The 22,941-nt window shown below is 41.3% G+C and overlaps 1 protein-coding gene across 1 annotated transcript; it reads left to right on the plus strand.

The window, feature by feature from the left end:
* The first annotated feature begins 7,475 nt into the window (after positions 1–7,475).
* On the plus strand, positions 7,476–19,055 carry npbwr2b (neuropeptides B/W receptor 2b). The gene is made up of 3 exons (XM_061902223.1): positions 7,476–7,604; positions 13,471–13,529; positions 17,878–19,055. Exon 3 carries the CDS (start codon positions 17,892–17,894, stop codon positions 18,909–18,911), a length of 1,020 nt encoding a protein of 339 aa, XP_061758207.1. The 5' UTR covers positions 7,476–7,604; positions 13,471–13,529; positions 17,878–17,891; the 3' UTR covers positions 18,912–19,055.
* Positions 19,056–22,941: the final 3,886 nt, after the last annotated feature.

Here is a 22,941-nt window from a genome sequence, read left to right on the forward strand (position 1 = left end):
TGACCAGTGTGTGTGTGTGTGTGTGTGTGGTACACACAACATCAGTTTCCACACTTCTAGTAGTCCCGGGTCCAGTGGACCCAAACATCTTACATGTACTAGAAATGTGTATGTTGTTCTGATATATTCTCTTCACAGAAAATGAGCCAAAGTCTGTAAGTCTCAGTTTGAAAAATCAACTAATTGTATCATTTTTCTTTTAATAAAAAATGAAAACGGGTCCCACAGACCCCAAAACTACCCAAGCATGTTAATTACCATTTTGCGAGCCATATAAGATTATTATATGTTATATATTATATATTACTATATGCTATATGACTATGCCAATCAACTGCGTGAGCAAATAGTCAAACAGTTTAAGAACAACGTTTCTCAAAGTGCAATTGCAAGAAATTTAGGGATTTCAACATCTACGGTCCGTAATATCATCAAAAGGTTCAGAGAATCTGGAGAAATCACTCCACGTAAGCGGCATGGCCGGAAACCAACATTGAAGGCACTGTATCAAAAACTGACATCAATCTCTAAAGGATATCACCACATGGGCTCAGGAACACTTCAGAAAACCACTGTCACTAAATACAGTTGATCGCTACATATGTAAGTGCAAGTTAAAGCTCTACTATGCAAAGCGAAAGCCATTTATCAACAACATCCAGAAACGCTGCCGGCTTCTCTGGGCCTGAGATCATCTAAGATGGACTGATACAAAGTGGAAAAGTGTTCTGTGGTCTGACGAGTCCACTTTTCAAACTTTTTTTGGAAATATTTGATATTGTGTCATCCGGACCAAAAGGGAAGGGAACCATCCAGACTGTTATCGACGCAAAGTTGAAAAGCCAGCATCTGTGATGGTATGGGGGTGCATTAGTGGCCAAGGCATGGGTAACTTAAACATCTGTGAAGGCACCATTAATGTTGAAAGGTACATACAGGTTTTGGAACAACATATGCTGCCATCTAAGCGCCGTCTTTTTCATGGACGCCCCTGCTTATTTCAGCAAGACAATGCCAAGCCACATTCAGCACGTGTTACAACAGCGTGGCTTTGTAAAAAAAAAAGAGTGCGGGTACTTTCCTGGCCCGCCTGCAGTCCAGACCTGTCTCCCATGGAAAATGTGTGGCGCATTATGAAGCGTAAAATACGACAGCGGATACCCCGGACTGTTGAAGGACTGAAGCTCTACATAAAACAAGAATGGGAAAGAATTCCACTTTCAAAGCTTCAACAATTAGTTTCCTCAGTTCCCAAACGTTTATTGAGTGTTGTTAAAAGAAAAGGTGATGTAACAGTGGTGAACATGCCCTTTCCCAACTACTTTGGCATGTGTTGCAGCCATGAAATTCTAAGTTACGTATTATTTGCAAAAAAACAATAAAGTTTATGAGTTTGAACATCAAATATGTTGTCTTTGTAGCATATTCAACTGAATATGGGTTGAAAAGGATTTGCAAATCATTGTATTCCGTTTATATTTACATCGAACACAATTTCCCAACTCATATGGAAACGGGGTTTGTACTTTCTACATATATTGGCCACGCAACTACGTTAGTCGCAGGTGTACGCGTTGAAAACTAAAACTGGTGGCCGTCAGTACCATTGAAGACGGCGAGGTCACGTCCTTGGTATTCAAGAGACAAGAAAAAGAAGGTATGACTGACGGCAAATTTAATTTGCGCCACACATCAATATGCAGTCCTTGGTCATGCACGGCCCGCTATTGCAACATAACACAATGGAGTCCGCTTTTTACATACACCGTTCCACGCTGGAAATCACTGAAAGCGGCCCATTCTTTTACTAATTTTTGTAGAAACAGTTTCCGTGCCAAAGTGCTTGATTTGATACACCGGGCCAAGTGATTAGGGCACCTGAATCACATCATGTGGATGGGTGGCCAAATACTTTCGTCAATGTAGTGTATGTGGCAGCTCTCTCCTCTGGCATATTGTTGGCAACATTCTGTTTGTTGGCGCCATCCTGGAATAAAACATGAGGCGTCAACACTTCCAGCTGCACTCAGCCTTCACTTAATCCACTATTATTATTTGTCACCCTGCTCCGGAACCTTTTGGTCACGCCCCCCATGATTGGAATACGGTTAAGAAGCTGATAATATTTTATTACCTTATCATGCCTGCTCCACTTTATTAGAATACTAGACTCAATGTGATCTCCTGCTGGCCCCACTATGGACTGGACTCTCAATATTATTATGTTAGATCCACTATGGACTGGACTCTCACTATTATGTTAGATCCACTATGGACTGGACTCTCAATATTATTATGTTAGATCCACTATGGACTGGACTCTCACTATTATGTTAGATCCACTATGGACTGGACTCTCACTATTATGTTAGATCCACTATGGACTGGACTCTCACATTATTATGTTAGATCCACTATGGACTGGACTCTCAATATTATTATGTTAGATCCACTATGGACTGGACTCTCACTATTATGTTAGATCCACTATGGACTGGACTCTCACTATTATGTTAGATCCACTATGGACTGGACTCTCACATTATTATGTTAGATCCACTATGGACTGGACTCTCTCATTATTATGTTAGATCCACTATGGACTGGACTTTCACTATTATGTTAGATCCACTATGGACCGGACTCTCACTTTTATGTTAGATCCACTATGGACTGGACTCTCATATTATTATGTTAGATCCACTATGGACTGGACTGTCACTATTATGTTAGATCCACTATGGACCGGACTCTCACTATTATGTTAGATCCACTATGGACTGGACTCTCACTATTATGTTAGATCCACTATGGACTGGACTCACACATTATTATGTTAGATCCACTATGGACTGGACTCTCACATTATTATGTTGGATCCACTATGGACTGGACTCTCACTATTATGTTAGATCCACTATGGACTGGACTCTCACTATTATGTTAGATCCACTATGGACCGGACTCTCACTTTTATGTTAGATCCACTATGGACTGGACTCTCATATTATTATGTTAGATCCACTATGGACTGGACTGTCACTATTATGTTAGATCCACTATGGACCGGACTCTCACTTTTATGTTAGATCCACTATGGACTGGACCCTCACTATTATGTTAGATCCACTATGGACTGGACTCCCACTATTATATTAGATCCACTATGGACTGGACTCTCACTATTATGTTAGATCCACTATGGACTGGACTCTCACTATTATGTTAGATCCACTATGGACTGGACTCTCACTATTATGTTAGATCCAGTACGGACTGGACTCTCACTATTATGTTAGATCCACTACGGACTGGACTCTCACTATTATGTTAGATCCACTATGGACTGGACTCTCACAATTATGTTGGATCCACTATGGACTGGACTCTCACACTATTATGTTAGATCCACTATGGACTGGACTCTCACGCTATTATGTTAGATCCACTATGGACTGGACTCTCACATTATTATGTTAGATCCACTATGGACTGGACTCTCACATTATTATGTTAGATCCACTATGGACTGGACTCTCACTATTATGTTAGATCCACTATGGACCGGACTCTCACTTTTATGTTAGATCCACTATGGACTGGACTCTCATATTATTATGTTAGATCCACTATGGACTGTACTCTCACTATTATGTTAGATCCACTATGGACTGGACTCCCACTATTATATTAGATCCACTATGGACTGGACTCTCACTATTATGTTAGATCCACTATGGACTGGACTCTCACTATTATGTTAGATCCACTATGGACTGGACTCTCACATTATTATGTTAGATCCATTATAGACTGGACTATCACAGTATTATGTTAGATCCACTATGGACTGGACTCTCACTATTATGTTGGATCCACTATGGACTGGACTCTCAATATTATTATGTTAGATCCACTATGGACTGGACTCTCACTATTTTGCTAGATCCACTATGGACTGGACTCTCACTATTATGTTAGATCCACTATGGACTGGACTCTCACTATTATGTTAGATCCACTATGGACCGGACTGTCACTTTTATGTTAGATCCACTATGGACTGGACTCTCATATTATTATGTTAGATCCACTATGGACTGGACTGTCACTATTATGTTAGATCCACAATGGACTGGACTCTCACTATTATGTTAGATCCACTATGGACTGGACTCTCACTATTATGTTAGATCCACTATGGACTGGACTCACACATTATTATGTTAGATCCACTATGGACTGGACTCTCACATTATTATGTTAGATCCACTATGGACTGGACTCTCACTATTATGTTAGATCCACTATGGACTGGACTCTCACTGTTATGTTAGATCCACTATGGACCGGACTCTCACTTTTATGTTAGATCCACTATGGACTGGACTCTCATATTATTATGTTAGATCCACTATGGACTGGACTGTCACTATTATGTTAGATCCACTATGGACCGGACTCTCACTTTTATGTTAGATCCACTATGGACTGGACTCTCACTATTATGTTAGATCCACTATGGACTGGACTCCCACTATTATATTAGATCCACTATGGACTGGACTCTCACTATTATGTTAGATCCACTATGGACTGGACTCTCACTATTATGTTAGATCCACTATGGACTGGACTCTCACTATTATGTTAGATCCAGTACGGACTGGACTCTCACTATTATGTTAGATCCACTACGGACTGGACTCTCACTATTATGTTAGATCCACTATGGACTGGACTCTCACAATTATGTTGGATCCACTATGGACTGGACTCTCACACTATTATGTTAGATCCACTATGGACTGGACTCTCACACTATTATGTTAGATCCACTATGGACTGGACTCTCACATTATTATGTTAGATCCACTATGGACTGGACTCTCACATTATTATGTTAGATCCACTATGGACTGGACTCTCACTATTATGTTAGATCCACTATGGACCGGACTCTCACTTTTATGTTAGATCCACTATGGACTGGACTCTCATATTATTATGTTAGATCCACTATGGACTGTACTCTCACTATTATGTTAGATCCACTATGGACTGGACTCCCACTATTATATTAGATCCACTATGGACTGGACTCTCACTATTATGTTAGATCCACTATGGACTGGACTCTCACTATTATGTTAGATCCACTATGGACTGGACTCTCACATTATTATGTTAGATCCATTATAGACTGGACTATGACAGTATTATGTTAGATCCACTATGGACTGGACTCTCACTATTATGTTGGATCCACTATGGACTGGACTCTCAATATTATTATGTTAGATCCACTATGGACTGGACTCTCACTATTATGTTAGATCCACTATGGACTGGACTCTCACTATTATGTTAGATCCACTATGGACTGGACTCACACATTATTATGTTAGATCCACTATGGACTGGACTCTCACATTATTATGTTAGATCCACTATGGACTGGACTTTCACTATTATGTTAGATCCACTATGGACCGGACTCTCACTTTTATGTTAGATCCACTATGGACTGGATTCTCATATTATTATGTTAGATCCACTATGGACTGGACTGTCACTATTATGTTAGATCCACTATGGACCGGACTCTCACTATTATGTTAGATCCACTATGGACTGGACTCTCACTATTATGTTGGATCCACTATGGACTGGACTCTCACATTATTATGTTAGATCCACTATGGACTGGACTCTCACATTATTATGTTAAATCCACTATGGACTGGACTCTCACTATTATGTTAGATCCACTATGGACTGGACTCTCACTATTATGTTAGATCTACTATGGACCGGACTCTCACTTTTATGTTAGATCCACTATGGACTGGACTCTCATATTATTATGTTAGATCCACTATGGACTGGACTGTCACTATTAGGGTTAGATCCACTATGGACCGGACTCTCACTTTTATGTTAGATCCACTATGGACTGGACTCTCACTATTATGTTTGATCCACTATGGACTGGACTCCCACTATTATATTAGATCCACTATGGACTGGACTCTCACTATTATGTTAGATCCACTATGGACTGGACTCTCACTATTATGTTAGATCCACTATGGACTGGACTATCACTATTATGTTAGATCCAGTACGGACTGGACTCTCACTATTATGTTAGATCCACTATGGACTGGACTCTCACAATTATGTTGGATCCACTATGGACTGGACTCTCACACTATTATGTTAGATCCACTATGGACTGGACTCTCACACTATTATGTTAGATCCACTATGGACTGGACTCTCACATTATTACGTTAGATCCACTATGGACTGGACTCTCACATTATTATGTTAGATCCACTATGGACTGGACTCTCACTATTATGTTAGATCCACTATGGACCGGAGTCTCACTTTTATGTTAGATCCACTATGGACTGGACTCTCATATTATTATGTTAGATCCACTATGGACTGGACTGTCACTATTATGTTAGATCCACTATGGACCGGACTCTCACTTTTATGTTAGATCCACTATGGACTGTACTCTCACTATTATGTTAGATCCACTATGGACTGGACTCCCACTATTATATTAGATCCACTATGGACTGGACTCTCACTATTATGTTAGATCCACTATGGACTGGACTCTCACTATTATGTTAGATCCACTATGGACTGGACTCTCACTATTATGTTAGATCCACTATGGACTGACTCTCACTATTATGTTAGATCTACTATGGACTGGACTCTCACTATTATGTTAGATCCACTATGGACTGGACTCTCACTATTATGTTGGATCCACTATGGACTGGACTCTCACATTATTATGTTAGATCCATTATAGACTGGACTATCACAGTATTATGTTAGATCCACTATGGACTGGACTCTCACTATTATGTTAGATCCACTATGGACTGGACTCTCACACTATTATGTTAGATCCACTATGGACTGGACTCTCACACTATTATTTTAGATCCACTATGGACTGGACTCTCACATTATTATGTTAAATCCACTATGGACTGGACTGTCATTATTATGTTAGATCCACAATGGACTGGACTCTCACACTATTATGTTAGAGCCAGTATGGACTGGACTCGCACTATTATGCCCTAAACACCTAGGGAGGTGTTTAGGGCACGTCTGACCGGTAGGAGGCCACGGGGGAAGACCCAGGACACGTTGGGAAGACTATGTCTCCCGGCTGGCCTGGGAACGCCTCGGGATTCCCCCGGGAAGAGCTGGACGAAGTAGCTGGGGAGAGGAGAGTCTGGGCTTCCCTGCTTAGGCTGCCGACCCCGCGACCCGACCTCGGATAGGCGGAATAAGATGGATGGATGGACCATTTCCATATTTGAACGTGTATTATTTACAAGGTCTTTCTCCGGTGTCGCCTCACAGGGCGGGTGAGACGGGGAGAGAGAGAGAGAGAGAGAGAGAGCGAGAAGGGGCGGCACAGACCCCGAGCAGATGCCGGAGCGCACACGGGAGCGGGAGACGGAGCGCGGAGGAGAAGGAGCGGAGAAGTACTCCACTTTTCCTTCATGCAACAAGGTCATGTGTGACATTTCAACCTGACGCCATTTTCATCCCTGAAGGTAAAGGACGTGGACGATGATGATGATGAATGTTTTGTGTTTAAGTGGCATCTTGTCACACTTTCTGTTATTTTTATTTAGTCCTCTTTTTATATTGCCAGTAATTATTTTATCGTGGCGTGAATAGTTTGGGTTGAGTTTTTATTTCCTGGCAAAACCCCGTTTAACCAGAACCATGACTCTATTCGATATTAGTATTTTAGTGTTTGTCTAAAATACTATTATGTTAGATCCACTATGGACTGGACTCTCACTATTATGTTAGGTTGGTAGAGTGGCCGTGCCAGCAACTTGAGGGTTGCAGGTTCGATTCCCGCTTCCGCCATCCTAGTCACTGCCGTTGTGTCCTTGAGCAAGACACTTTATCCACCTGCTCCCAGTGCCACCCACACTGGTTTAAATGTAAATTAGATATTGGGTTTCACTATGTAAAGCGCTTTGAGTCACTAGAGAAAAGCGCTATATAAATATAATTCACTTCACTCTTACTTTAAAGGCCTAACGAAATTAGATTGTCTCATTTAAACGGGGATAGCAGGTCCATTCTATGTGTCATACTTGATCATTTCGCGATATTGCGATATTTTTGCTGAAAGGATTTAGTAGAGAACGTCGACGATAAAGTTCGCAACTTTTGGTCGCTAATAAAAAAGCCTTGCCTGTACCGGAAGTAGCGGACGATGTGCGCGTGACGTCACGGGTTGTGGAGCTCCTCACATCTGAACATTGTTTACAGTCATGGCCACCAGAAGCTAGAGCGATTCGGACCGAGAAAGCGACAATTTCCCCTTTAATTTGAGCGAGGATGAAAGATTTGTGAATGAGGAAAGTTAGAGTGAAGAAATAGAAGAAAAAAAAAAGGCAAGGAAGGGCAGCGGGAGCTCGGTTGGTAGAGCGGCCGTGTCAGCAACTTGAGGGTTGCAGGTTCGATTCCCGCTTCCGCCATCCTAGTCACTGCCGTTGTGTCCTTGGGCAAGACACTTTACCCACCTGCTCCCAGTGCCACCCACACTGGTTTAAAAATGTAACTTAGACATTGGGTTTCACTATGTAAAGCGCGTTGAGTCACTAGAGAAAAGCGCTAAATATATATAATTCACTTCACTTTCAGATGTTATTAGACACATTTACTAGGATAATTCTGGAAAATCCCCTATCTGCTTATTGTTCAGTTTTTCAGTTTCAGTTAATTTTCAGTCTAACAAAAACATATTCAAACATGGATCACGATTCAAAAATGAATAACATGACTGAAACAGGCAGAAGCAAAAAAGCTTATTTGCCCAACATACATTTTTTTACATTCAATTAAGTTACCTTTTCTAATAATTTTGTAATACAAAAAGAAATATAGTCATTCAGCATTTACATTTAAATTGCCCTTTAACAAATAATACAAAAATATGTATTGTGTTACTAGTGTTTTATTGAGATTATATACTCGTACCTGAAAGTCGGAGGGGTGTGGCCACGGGTGTGGTGACCGCCAGTGTCTCCGGTGGGAGGAGGTAAGAGAGTCCGCAGCTGCAGGAGGACGCAAGCTCCGCTCATGTCTACGGTAAGAACCGACTTATTACCACAATTTTCTCACCGAAACCTGCCGGTTGACATGTGGTCGGGAACCATGTTCGCTTGACCGCTCTGAAAAAAAAAAAAGAAAAGAAAAAGCGACGGCTCCGGGTGGCGGCAGTGGGAGCGTTATAAAAGTAATCAGACACATTGCGTGGCGCAGTGGGAGAGTGGCCGTGCACAACCCGAGGGTCCCTGGTTCAATCCCCACCTAGTACCAACCTCATCACGTCCGTTGTGTCCTGAGCGAGACACTTCACCCTTGCTCCTGATGGGTGCTGGTTAGCGCCTTGCATGGCAGCTCCCTCCATCAGTGTGTGAATGGGTAAATGTGGAAGTAGTGTCAAGGCGCTTTGAGTACCTTGAAGGTAGAAAAGCGCTATACAAGTACAACCCATTTACCCATTATTTACTAGGATGATTCTGGAAAATCCCTTATCTGCGTGTTGTGTTAATAGTATTTTAGTGAGATTCTATAGTCATACCTGGAAGTCGGATGGCTGCTGTGAACGCCAGTGTCTCCAAGAGAAGCCGAGGAGCCAAGATCACAGCTTCCTTTTTGACAGCTACAGGAGGAAGTCACATAATCCACTGAAGTCTCCGGTAAGAGCCGACTTAATATCACAAATTTCCCATCCAAAAACTTGCTGGTTGACGTAGAGAAACATGTTCGCTTGACCGCTCTGTGTTAAAGCTTCACAACAAACAAAGAAACACCGGCTGTGTTTCGGTGCTAAAGTCAGCTGCAATACACCGCTTTCCACCAACAGCATTCTTCTTTGACGTCTCCATTATTATTTGAACAAATTGCAAAAGATTCAGCAACACAGATGTCCAAATTACTGTGTAATTATGCGATGAAAAGAGACCACTTTTAGCTGTGTGTGGTGCTGGGCTAATATGTCTGCTAATGTTTATTTATTAAGTGTCCTCTTTTTATATCACCAGTAATTATTTTCTCGTGGCGTGAATAGTTTGGGCGGAGTTTTTATTCCTGGCAAGACCCGGTTTAACCAGAACCATGACTCTATTCGGTATTAGTATTTCACAAAACAGTTCCCAAACGTTTTTGTCTCTTACTTGAATCCAGAAGTCTTCAACAGGTGGTACAGGACCCTCGGAGGTTTCGCAACGGACATCTGTGTTGCTGAATCTTTTGCAATTTCTTCAATTAATAATGGATACATCAAAGAAGAATGCTGTTGGTGTTAAGCGGTGGATTGCAGCTGCCTTTATCAACCGAAACACAGCCGGTGTTTCTTTGTTTGTTGTGAAGCTTTAACACAGAGCGGTGTAGCGAACATGTTTCTCTACGTCATGGGTGTCAAACTCTGGCCCGCCGTGTAATTTCACTTGGCCCTTGAGGCAATATCAAATTAACATTAGAGCTGGCCCGCCGCTGTAACACCACATTCACCGCTAATACTCTTACTTGCCAACCCTCCCGATTTTCCCGGGAGACTCCCGAAGTTCAGTGCCCCTGCCGAATTTCATCCGGGACAACAATATTTGGGGTGGGGCTTTAAAGGTACTACCTTTGGCGTTCTCTACAACCTGTCTCCACGTCCGCTTTTCCTCCATACAAACAGCGTGCCGGCCCAGTCACATAATATATGCGGCTTATACACACACACACACAAGTGAATGCAATGCATACTTGGTCAACAGCCATACAGGTCACACTGAGGGTGGCCGTATAAACAACTTTAACACTGTTACAAATATGCGCCACACTGTGAACCCACACCAAACAAGAATGACACATTTCGGCAGAACATCCGCACCGTAACACAACATAAACACAACAGAACAAATACCCAGAACCCCTTGCAGCCCTATATCTTCCGGGACGCTACAATATACACCCCTGCTACCACCAAACCCCGTACACCTCAACCCCACCGCCGAAAAGAGGCATTCAATTTTTATTCAAATTTTATTAGATATGCCATTGATATTTTTTAATTAATTATTTGAAACTGGATTTTGCATGTCACTAAAGTTATATAAGCCTTGCTTGTTCAATATTTAATGCAAAACTTGTTTGAGTCCCTATTAAAAGGTTAATATGTTCAACCTCGGCCCACGGCTTTGTTCGGTTTTAAATTTTGGCCCACTCTGTATTTGAGTTTGACACCCCTGCTCTACGTCAACCAGCAACTTTTTTGGTTGGGAAAATTGTGACATTAAGTCGGCTCTTACCGGAGACTTGAGTGGAATATGCGACCTCTTCCTGTAGCTGTCAAAAAGGCAGCCGGGATCTCGGCTCCTCGGCTTCACTCAGAGACACTGGCGTTCACCGCAGCCATCCGACTTTCAGGTATGACTTTATAATCTCACTAAAATACTATTAACACAATAAGCAGATAAGGGATTTTCCGGAATTATCCTAGTAAATGTGTCTAATTACATCAGAAACGCACCCACTGCCGCCGCCTGGGGCCGCCGCTTTTTTTTCCCTATTTGCCAGCTAGGCATTAGCACACCCTTTGCCAGCTAGTAGTTAGCATACCAGTTGCCAACTCGCGATTAGTGGTCTAGTTTCCAGTTAGCGATTAATGTTTTAGTTTCCAGCTCGTGATTAGCGCCCTAGTTGTGGAGTAGCAATTACTTTCTGGTTCTAGCTAGTAGTTAGCATGCCAGTTGCCAACTCGCGATTAGCGGTGTGCCTCCGTAGCCAGCTAACAATTTGGCTGCTAGTTGTCAGCTAGTGATTAGCACATTAGTTGCCAACTAGCGGTTAACATGCAAGTTGCCACTTTGACATCAGATCTCCAGTTGCCAGTTAGCCATTAGCACTCCCTTTGCAAGCTAGTAGTTAGCATGCCAGTTGCCAACTTGCGAATAGTGGATTAGTTTCCAGTTAGCGATTAAAGTTTTAGTTGCCAGCTCGTGATTAGCGCCCTTGTTGTGGAGTAGCAATTGCTTTCTAGTTCTAGCTAATAGTTAGCATGCCAGTTGCCAACTCGCAATAGGTGGTGGGCCTCTGTAGCCAGCTATGAAATTAGGGCGCTAGTTGTCAGCTAGTGATTAGCACATTAGTTGCCACCTAGCGATTAACATGCAAGTTGCCACTTTGACATCAGTTCTTTAGTTGCCAGTTAGCCATTAGCACACCCTTTGCCAGCTAGAAGTAAGCATTCCAGTTGCCAACTCGCGATTAGTAGTCTGGTTTCCAGCTAGCAATTAATGTTTTAGTTTCTAGCTCATGATTAGCACCCTAGTTGTGGAGTAGCAATTACTTTCTAGTTCTAGCTAGTAGTTAGCATGCCAGTTGCCAACTTGCGATTAGTGGTGTGCCCCTGTAGCCAGCTAGCAATTTGGGTGCTAGTTGTCAGCTAGTTATTTGCACATCAGTTGTCAACTCGTGATTAACATGCAAGTTTCCACTTCAACATTAGTTCTCTAGTTGCTAGTTAGCCATTAGCACACACTCTGCCAGCTAGTAGTTAGCATGCCGGTTGCCAACTCGCGATTAGTGGTCTAGTTTCCAGCTAGCAATTAATGTTTTAGTAGACAGCTCGTGATTAGCACCTTAGTTGTGGAGTAGCAATTACTTTCTAGTTCTAGCTAGTAGTTAGCATGCCAGTTGCCAGCTCGTGATTAGCGCCCTAGTTGTGGAGTACTTTCTCTGTAGCCGGCTAACAATTTGTCTGTTAGTTCCCAACTAGCGATTAACATGTAAGTTTCCACTTCGACATTAGTTCTCAAGTTGCCAGTTAGCAAATAGCTTTCCTTTGTGCCAGCTAGAAGTTAGCATGCCAGTTGCCAACTCGTGATTAGTGGTCTAGTTTCCAGCTAGCGATTGAAGTTCTAGTTGCCAGCTCGTGATTAGCGCCTTGGTTGTGGAAAAGCAATTACTTTCTAGTTCTAGCTAGTAGTTAGCATGCCAGTTGCCAACTCGCGATTAGTAGCCAGCTAGCAATTTGCGCGCTAGTTGGTAAAAAAAATATTCAGTCAAAGGCTGTACTCCAGGGAGGGGGAGGGGGGGTGTCCAGCCTGAGGCCGAGGAAAAAAAAACATAGCCATAGCACACACAAACATATGAACATAGAATCAACAAAACTTGCAACAGAGAGAATCGAGTGGTGCTGCTGCTGTATAAACGCTACTCAAGCTTGTTATTAGTGCCCTAGTTGCCTGGTAGCGGTAAATAAATAATAAACCTGGAAAATGTTGAAGATTTTAAATATTTGGGACATGCTAACGAGGTTAGATCGAGGGACACAATTTGTCGTACGAATAAAGTTGACAAAACTAAATAAAATAATTCCGGCACTCTCTTTTTTTCCACCAGATGTTACACCGCCGACAAATCAAACCTTGGCGCTAGGATTTTGGGACACGGACTTCCAGGTAATCAGACGGTGTGATGTTTACATCTTTGTTACGAAAGCTTTTTTTATTTTTTATTTTTTTGACACTGAATTTATGTGACGGAATTTCACAATTTCATTGGGAAAAAAATGTGTTAGCAAAATGTGTGTTTTAAAATTCAGCGTTTAAAAAAGTTACAAATTCAGTGTGTCTAATTTCAATGTGTATAAATTCAGAGAATCCAAATTCCACATAAAACAATTAAGTGTATAAAGATTTTACTTATAAAAAAATTAAATGTATAAAAATTCAACCTATAAAAATACAGTGTATAAATATTCAACGTATAAAAATTTAGTGTATAAAAAATTCAGAGAATAGAAATTCAAAGTATAGAAATTCAGTGTATGAAAATTCTACGTATAAAAGTTCAGTGTACAACAATTTAACATATAAATGCATTGTAAAAAATTCAGAGAATAAAAATTCAATGTATTAACATTCAGTCTTTAAAAATTAAATGTACAAAAATTCAGTGTATAAAAATCCAATGTATAAAAGTTTAGTGTATAACAATTTAACATATAACAATTCAGTTTATAAAAAATCAGTGTATAAAAATTCAACGTATAAAAATTCTGGGTTGAAAAATTCATTTTATACATATGAAATTCAACGTATAAAATTTCAGTGTGTGAAAATTAATTTTTATACACATTCATTTTTATACACTGATTTTTTCTATAAATTGAATTTTTATACACTGAATTTTCATAAATTTAATTTTTATACACTGAATATTAATACTTTGAGTTTTTATTCTCTGAAATTTTATACATAGAATTTGTATACGTTGAATGTTTATACACTGCAATTTTATACACTGAATTTTTATATGTTAAATTGTTATACACTGAACTTTTATACATTGAATTTTTCTACACCGAATTTTTGTACATTAATTTTTCTACACTGAATTTTTATGCACTGAATGTTTATACGTTGAGTTTTTATTTCCTGAATTTTCCTACGTTGAATTTTTATACACTGAATTTTTATTCACTGAATTTGTATACGTTGAAATTTTTATGCACTGAATTCTTATACACTGAATTTTTATATGATAAATTGTTATACACTGAACTTTTATACGTCATTTTTTTATTTGTAGAATTTTTATACGTTGAATTTTTATACATTGAATTTTTATACACTGGATTGTTATATGTTAAATTGTTATACACTGAACTTTTATACATTGAATTTTTATACACTGAATTTTTGTACATTAATTTTTCTACACTGAATGTTTATACGTTGAGTTTTTTATTATCTGAATTTTCCTACGTTGAATTTTTATGCACTGAATTTTTATTCACTGAATTTGTATAGGTTGAATTTTTGTGCACTGAATTTTTATACGTTAAATTTTTATTCACTGAACTTTTATACGTGGAATTTTTATTCTCTGAATTTGTGTGCTTTGAATTTTTGTACACATGAGATTTTATACCCTGAATTTTTATACATTGAATTTTTATACACTGAATTTTAATACTTAAAATGTTTATACACTGAATGTTAAATTGTTATACTCTCAACTTTTTTACGTAGAATTTTTATACACTGATTTTTTTATACGTTGAATTTTTATTCTCTGGATTTTTATACATTTACTTTTTATACACTAAATTTGTATATGTTAAATTATTACACACTGATTTTTATACGTTGAATTTTTATACAATTAATTTTTCTATATATATATATATATATATATATATATATATATATATATATATATATATATATATTTCATATATGTATATATATATATACATATATATACATACATATATATTTTTTTTTAACACTTAATTTTAAAACACTAGCTGTTTGTTTTCCTTGAAATTGTCAGCATATTTTAATGTAAAAAAGTCTTCCAAAGAATCTTTCGGATGGAACACCGATCTTTTTTTTTTACGGCTCTGAGTATTGTTCCTGGAACTCTCGGACGGTCAGGATTATTAATAATTTTCCTTCATGTTCTTTTGTTTTGGTAACACCTAAAAGAAAAAAACCCCGATGTTCCATCCCAAGGTCCCCAAAGATGCCAAAGTAACTTTGTTCTAAAAGTAATTTATTCATAACCACCGTACTGACCAGAAACTATCATCAAGTTCACTTGTTTGCTATGTCTAAAAGAAAAGAGCCACTCAAATCCTAATTTTTTACATGCAACTCACCTAACTATGCTAGTGTTGCTAACCTAGCATGATGTTAAAATGTAGTGTTGGCATGTAGCTCACATAGTCATGCTACTGTTGCTAACCTAGCATGATATTAAAATGTAAGTTTTACATGTACCTCACATAACTATGCTAGTGTTGCTAACCTGGCATGATGTTAAAATGTAGTGTTAGCATGTAGCTCACATAGTCATGCTACTGTTGCTAACCTAGCATGATTTTAAAATGTAATGTTAGCATGTAGCTCACATAATCATGCTACAGTTGCTAACCTAGCATGATATTAAAATGTAAGTTTTACATGTACCTCACATAACTATGCTAGTGTTGCTAACTCAGCCTGATGTTGAAATGTAATATTAGCATGTAGCTTACATAGGTGGATTTGTGTTGCTAACCTAGCATGATGTTAAAATGTAATCTTAGCATGTAGCTCAAATAGTCATGCTACTGTTGCTAACCTAGCATGATTTTAAAATCTAATCTTAGCATGTAGCTCACATAGTCATGCTACTGTTGCTAACCTAGCATGATTTTAAAAAGTAAGTTTTACATGTACCTCACATAACTATGCTAGTGTTGCTAACCTAGCATGATGTTAAAATGTACGGTTAGCATGTAGCTCACATAGCTATGTTAATGTTGATAACTTACAGTAGGATGAAATTAAAATGTAATGTTAGCATGCAGCCGAGATAGTAATGCTAAGGTTGCTAACCTAGCAGAATATTAAAATGTAAGTTTTACATGTACCTCACTTAACTATGTTAGTGTTGCTAACCTAGCATGATGTTAAAATGTAGTGTTAGCATGTAGCTCATATAGTCATGCTACTGTTGCTAACCTAGCATGATATTAAAATGTAAGTTTTACATGTACCTCACATAACTATGCTAGTGTTGCTAACCTAGCATGATGTTAAAATGTAGTATTAGCATGTAGCTCACATAGTCATGCTACTGTTGCTAATCTAGCAGGATATTGAAATGTAAGTTTTACATGTACCTCACATAACTGTTAGTGTTGCTAACCTAGCATGATTTTAAAACGCAATGTTAGCATGTAGCTCACATTGCTATGTTAATGTTGATAACTTACAGTAGGATGAAATTCAAATGTAACGTTAGCATGTAGCCGAGATAGTAATGCTAAGGTTGCTAACCTAGCAGAATATTAAAATGTAAGTTTTACATGTACCTCACATAATTATGCTATTGTTGCTAACCTAGCATGATGTTAAAATGTATGGTTAGCATGTAGCTCAAATAGCTATGTTAATGTTGATAACTTACAGTAGGATGAAATTAAAATGTAATGTTAGCATGTAGCCGAGATAGTCATGTTAAGGTTGCTAACCTAGCAGAATATTAAAATGTAAGTTTTACATGTACCTCACATAACTATGCTATTGTTACTAACCTAACATGATGTTGAAATGTAGTGTTAGCATGTAGCTCACATAGTCATGCTACTGTTCCTAATCTAGCAGGATATTAAAATGTAAGTTTTACATGTAGCTCACATAACTATGCTACTGTTGCTAACTTACAGTATGGTGAAGTGAAAATGTAATGTTAGAATGTGGCTTAGATAGTTATGCTACTGTTGCTAACTTACAGTATGGTGAAGTGAAAATGTAATGTTAGAATGTGGCTTAGATAGTTATGCTACTGTTGCTAACCTAGCAGGATATCAAAATGCAAGTTTTACATGTACTTCACATAACTATGCTAGTGTTGCTAACCTAGCATGATGTTAAAATGTAAGGTTAGCATGTAGCTCACATAGCTATGTTAATGTTGCCGACTTACAGTAGGATGAAGTTAAAATGTAATGTTTGCATGTAGCCGAGATAGTTATACTACTGTTGATAACGTAGTAGGATATAAAATGTAATGCTAGCATTTAGCTTACATTTATATGCCATTGTTGCTAACCTAAAGTGGTGGGAAAATAGAAAGTTAGTGTGTAGCTCACCTAGCCATGTTGGTGTTGCTAACTTACAGTAGGATGGCGTTAAAAAGAAATGTTAGCATGTAGCTAATTAGCATTAAAGCTACACACACACAATAGGGGTTAGTTCATTGTCCATCACCATTGAGAATTGTGCTCATAAACCTTTCTGCCTGTTTGCCTAGGAACGCAAACAAACATGGACAACGTGTCAGACCACGGCGCAGCGTCTCCGGCGCTGTGCGACGACTCGGTGGACTTCCACTCGCTCCCCTCGGGCAACAGCAGCGGCACGAACTGCACGCCTCCCGCCGAGTTCTACTTCTACGCCGACCTGTACGTCCTCCTGCCCATCATCTACTCGGTCATCTGCGCCGTGGGCCTGACGGGCAACACGGCCGTCATCTACGTCATCCTCAAAGCGCCCAAGATGAAGACGGTCACCAACATGTTCATCCTCAACCTGGCCATCGCCGACGACCTCTTCACGCTGGTGCTGCCCATCAACATCGCCGAGCACCTGCTGCACTACTGGCCCTTCGGCGAGGTGCTGTGCAAAGTCATCCTGAGCATCGACCACTACAACATCTTCTCCAGCATCTACTTCCTGACCGTGATGAGCGTGGACCGCTACCTGGTGGTCCTGGCCACCGTCCGATCCAAGCGAATGCCGTACCGCACCTACCGGGCGGCCAAGATCGTCTCCCTCTGCGTCTGGGTGCTGGTCATCCTCATCGTGATGCCGTTCAGCATCTTCGCCGGCGTCTACCTCGACCCCGGCGACGGCAGGAAGAGCTGCGTGCTCAGCTTCCCTGCCCCGGAGAGCTCCTGGTTCAAAGCCAGCCGGATCTACACCCTCATTCTGGGCTTCGCCATCCCCGTGTCCACCATCTGCATCTTGTACACCGTGATGCTCTACAAGCTGAGGCACATGCGACTGAACAGCAATGCCAAGGCACTGGACAAGGCCAAGAAAAAGGTGACCATCATGGTCTTCATCGTCCTGGCCGTCTGCTTGTTCTGCTGGACGCCGTTCCACCTCAGCACCATCGTGGCGCTGACCACCGACCTGAGGACCACGCCGCTGCTCATCGGGATCTCCTATTTTATCACCAGCCTGAGCTACGCCAACTCTTGTCTCAACCCTTTTCTCTACGCCTTCCTAGACGACAGCTTTCGGAAGGCCTTCAGGAAGATGCTGGAATGTCGGCCAGCCTGAAGAAACTAAGGTGGAGTCTTCTCCATTGGCGTAGAGCTGTCGCCGGTGAAAGACGTGGAAGCGGTTTATCGGAAAGCTATCGGAAATAAATCGTCCAAGACATTTCCCGCTCGTTGGCCATGTTTCCAGGCACATGCTTTGGGACTAGATACCACCGATCCGTTTTGTTGTACATTACGTTCTTTATCACCAGCCTGAGCTACGTCAACTCCTGCCTCAACCCGTTTCTCTACGCCTTTCTGGACGACAGCTTTCGGAAGGCCTTCAGGAAGATGCTGGAATGTTGGCCGGCCCGAGGAAACAAAGGTGGAGTCTTCTCCATTGGCATAGAGCTGTCGCCGGTGAAAGACGTGAAAGCGGTATATCAGAAAGCTATCGGAAATAAATCGTCTAAGACAGTTTCCGCTCGTCGGCCATGTTAACAGAATTGCTGGCGCATGCTTTGGGACTAGATACCGCAGATCCGGTTCGTTGCACATTACAGTTCTTGAGGCTGACCAATGTTCCCTGCGTCACGTAGCTTGATGGCATCTTGATTCATTTATCGCCCGACTTGCAGTTCTCTTCCAAAACTAGAGGGAAGTGTTTTCCCGAGTAAGCAACCACAACTCTTGTAGATTAGCTAACTATTAGCCTCCTTTGAGGAGTAGTTGTCGAAAACAATCACTCCTTACCACGATTTATGGAATGAGTTCATTTTCACAAATGATACATCTTAAAAAACCTTGTTCAATCCCACTAATGTTCCCTCCAAGTCTCTTCTAAAACCCTAGAGGGCAACTTTTCCTGAGTGACCAACCACAACTACACTAGCTAAGTGAGTAGTTATGACTAGTTCCTTTGAGTAGTAGTTGTAGTAAACAATACCGAGCTTGTTCGGCTGGACGCCGTTCCACCTCAGCACCGTCGTGGCGCTGACCACCGACCTGAGGACCACGCCGCTGCTCATCGGGATCTCCTACTTTATCACCAGGCTGAGCTACGCCAACTCCTGCCACAACCCTTTTCTCTACGCCTTCCTGGACGACAGCTTTCGGAAGGCCTTCAGGAAGATGCTGGAATGTCGGTCGGCCTGAGGAAACAAAGGTGGAGTCTTCTCCATTGGCGTAGAGCTGTCGCCGGTGAAAGACGTGGAAGCGGTTTATCGGAAAGCTATCGGAAATAAATCGTCCAAGACATTTCCCGCTCGTTGGCCATGTTTCCAGGCACATGCTTTGGGACTAGATACCACCGATCCGTTTTGTTGTACATTACGTTCTTTATCACCAGCCTGAGCTACGTCAACTCCTGCCTCAACCCGTTTCTCTACGCCTTTCTGGACGACAGCTTTCGGAAGGCCTTCAGGAAGATGCTGGAATGTTGGCCGGCCCGAGGAAACAAAGGTGGAGTCTTCTCCATTGGCATAGAGCTGTCGCCGGTGAAAGACGTGAAAGCGGTATATCAGAAAGCTATCGGAAATAAATCGTCTAAGACAGTTTCCGCTCGTCGGCCATGTTAACAGAATTGCTGGCGCATGCTTTGGGACTAGATACCGCAGATCCGGTTCGTTGCACATTACAGTTCTTGAGGCTGACCAATGTTCCCTGCGTCACGTAGCTTGATGGCATCTTGATTCATTTATCGCCCGACTTGCAGTTCTCTTCCAAAACTAGAGGGAAGTGTTTTCCCGAGTAAGCAACCACAACTCTTGTAGATTAGCTAACTATTAGCCTCCTTTGAGGAGTAGTTGTCGAAAACAATCACTCCTTACCACGATTTATGGAATGAGTTCATTTTCACAAATGATACATCTTAAAAAACCTTGTTCAATCCCACTAATGTTCCCTCCAAGTCTCTTCTAAAACCCTAGAGGGCAACTTTTCCTGAGTGACCAACCACAACTACACTAGCTAAGTGAGTAGTTATGACTAGTTCCTTTGAGTAGTAGTTGTAGTAAACAATACCGAGCTTGTTCGGCTGGACGCCGTTCCACCTCAGCACCGTCGTGGCGCTGACCACCGACCTGAGGACCACGCCGCTGCTCATCGGGATCTCCTACTTTATCACCAGGCTGAGCTACGCCAACTCCTGCCACAACCCTTTTCTCTACGCCTTCCTGGACGACAGCTTTCGGAAGGCCTTCAGGAAGATGCTGGAATGTCGGTCGGCCTGAGGAAACAAAGGTGGAGTCTTCTCCATTGGCGTAGAGCTGTCGCCGGTGAAAGACGTAGAAGCGGTTTATCGGAAAGCTATCGGAAATAAATCGTCCAAGACATTTCCCGCTCGTTGGCCATGTTTCCAGGCGCATGCTTTGGGACTAGATACCACCGATCCGTTTCGTTGTACATTACGTTCTTTATCACCAGACTGAGCTACGTCAACTCCTGCCTCAACCCTTTTCTCTATGCCTTCCTGGACGACAGCTTTCGGAAGGCCTTCAGGAAGATGCTGGAATGTCGGTCGGCCTGAGGAAACAAAGGTGGAGTCTTCTCCATTGGCGTAGAGCTGTCGCCGGTGAAACACGTAGAAGCGGGTTATCGGAAAGCTATCGGAAATAAATCGTCTAAGACAGTTTCCGCTCGTCGGCCGTGTTTCCAGAATTGCTGGCGCATGCTTTGGGACTACATACCGCCGATCCGGTTCGTTGCACATTACAGTTCTTGAGGCTGACCAATGTTCCCTGCGTCACGTAGCTTGATGGCATCTTGATTCATTTATCGCCCGACTTGCAGTTCTCTTCCAAAACTAGAGGGAAGTGTTTTCCCGAGTAAGCAACCACAACTCTTGTAGATAAGCTAACTATTAGCCTCCTTTGTGTAGTAGTTGTCGAAAACAATCACTCCTTACCACGATTTATGGAATGAGTTCATTTTCACAAATGATACATCTTACAAAACCTTGTTCAATCCCACTAATGTTCCCTCCAATTCTCTTCTAAAACCCTAGAGGGCGAGTTTTCCTGAGTGACCAACCACAACTAGACTAGCTAAGTGAGTAGTAATGACTAGTTCCTGTGAGTAGTAGTTGTAGTAAACAATACCGAGCTTGTTCTGCTGGACGCCGTTCCACCTCAGCACCGTCGTGGCGCTGACCACCGACCTGAGGACCACGCCGCTGCTCATCGGGATCTTCTACTTTATCACCAGGCTGAGCTACGCCAACTCCTGCCTCAACCCTTTTCTCTACGCCTTCCTGGACGACAGTTTTCGGAAGGCCTTCAGTAAGATGCTGGAATGTCGGTCGGCCCGAGGAAACAAAGGTGGAGTCTTCTCCATTGGCGTAGAGCTGTTGCCGGTGAAAGACGTAGAAGCGGTTTATCGGAAAACTATCGGAAATAAATCGTCTTAGACAGTTTCCACTCGTTGGCCATGTTTCCAGGCGCATGCTTTGGGACTAGATACCGCCGATCCGGTTTGTTGTACATTACGGTTCTTAAGGCTGACCAATGTTCCTCGCGTCACGTAGCTTGATGGCATCTTGATTCATTTATCGCACGGCTTCCAAAACGCTAGAGGGAAGTGTTTTCCCGAGTAAGCATCCACAACTCTTGGTAGATTAGCTAACTATTAGCTTCCTTTGAGTAGTAGTTGTCAAAAACAATCACTACTTACCACGATTTATGGAATTAGTTCATTTTCACAAATGATACATCTTCAAAAACGGGGTTCAATCCCACTAATTTTCACTCCAATCCTCTTCTAAAACCCTAGAGGGCAAGTTTTCCTGAGTGACCAACCACAACTAGACTAGCTAGCTAGTAGCTTCCTGTGAGTAGTAGTTGTCGTAAACAATCATTACTTACCATGATTTATGGAACGAGTTCACTTTCACAAATGATACATCTTAAAAAACTAATTTTCTCTGTAATTCTCTTCTAAAACACTAGGAGCAGGTTTTCCTGCGTGGGCAGCCACAACTAGACTGGCTAACTATTAGCTTCCTGTGAGTAGTAGTTGTAATAAACAATGGCGACGGAACTGCTTACCAGGATTTTTTTGAAACAATTTAACAAATTATATTTCTTAAAAACTTTGTTCATTGGCACTAATTT

The sequence above is a fragment of the Nerophis ophidion genome, linkage group LG06 (genome assembly GCF_033978795.1).
Source record: "Nerophis ophidion isolate RoL-2023_Sa linkage group LG06, RoL_Noph_v1.0, whole genome shotgun sequence".
Classification (NCBI taxonomy): domain Eukaryota; kingdom Metazoa; phylum Chordata; class Actinopteri; order Syngnathiformes; family Syngnathidae; genus Nerophis; species Nerophis ophidion.

Bases quoted from the DNA above. Each gene is read 5' to 3' on its own strand.
- npbwr2b (XM_061902223.1), top strand. From the start codon at position 17,892: ATGGACAACGTGTCAGACCACGGCGCAGCGTCTCCGGCGCTGTGCGAC.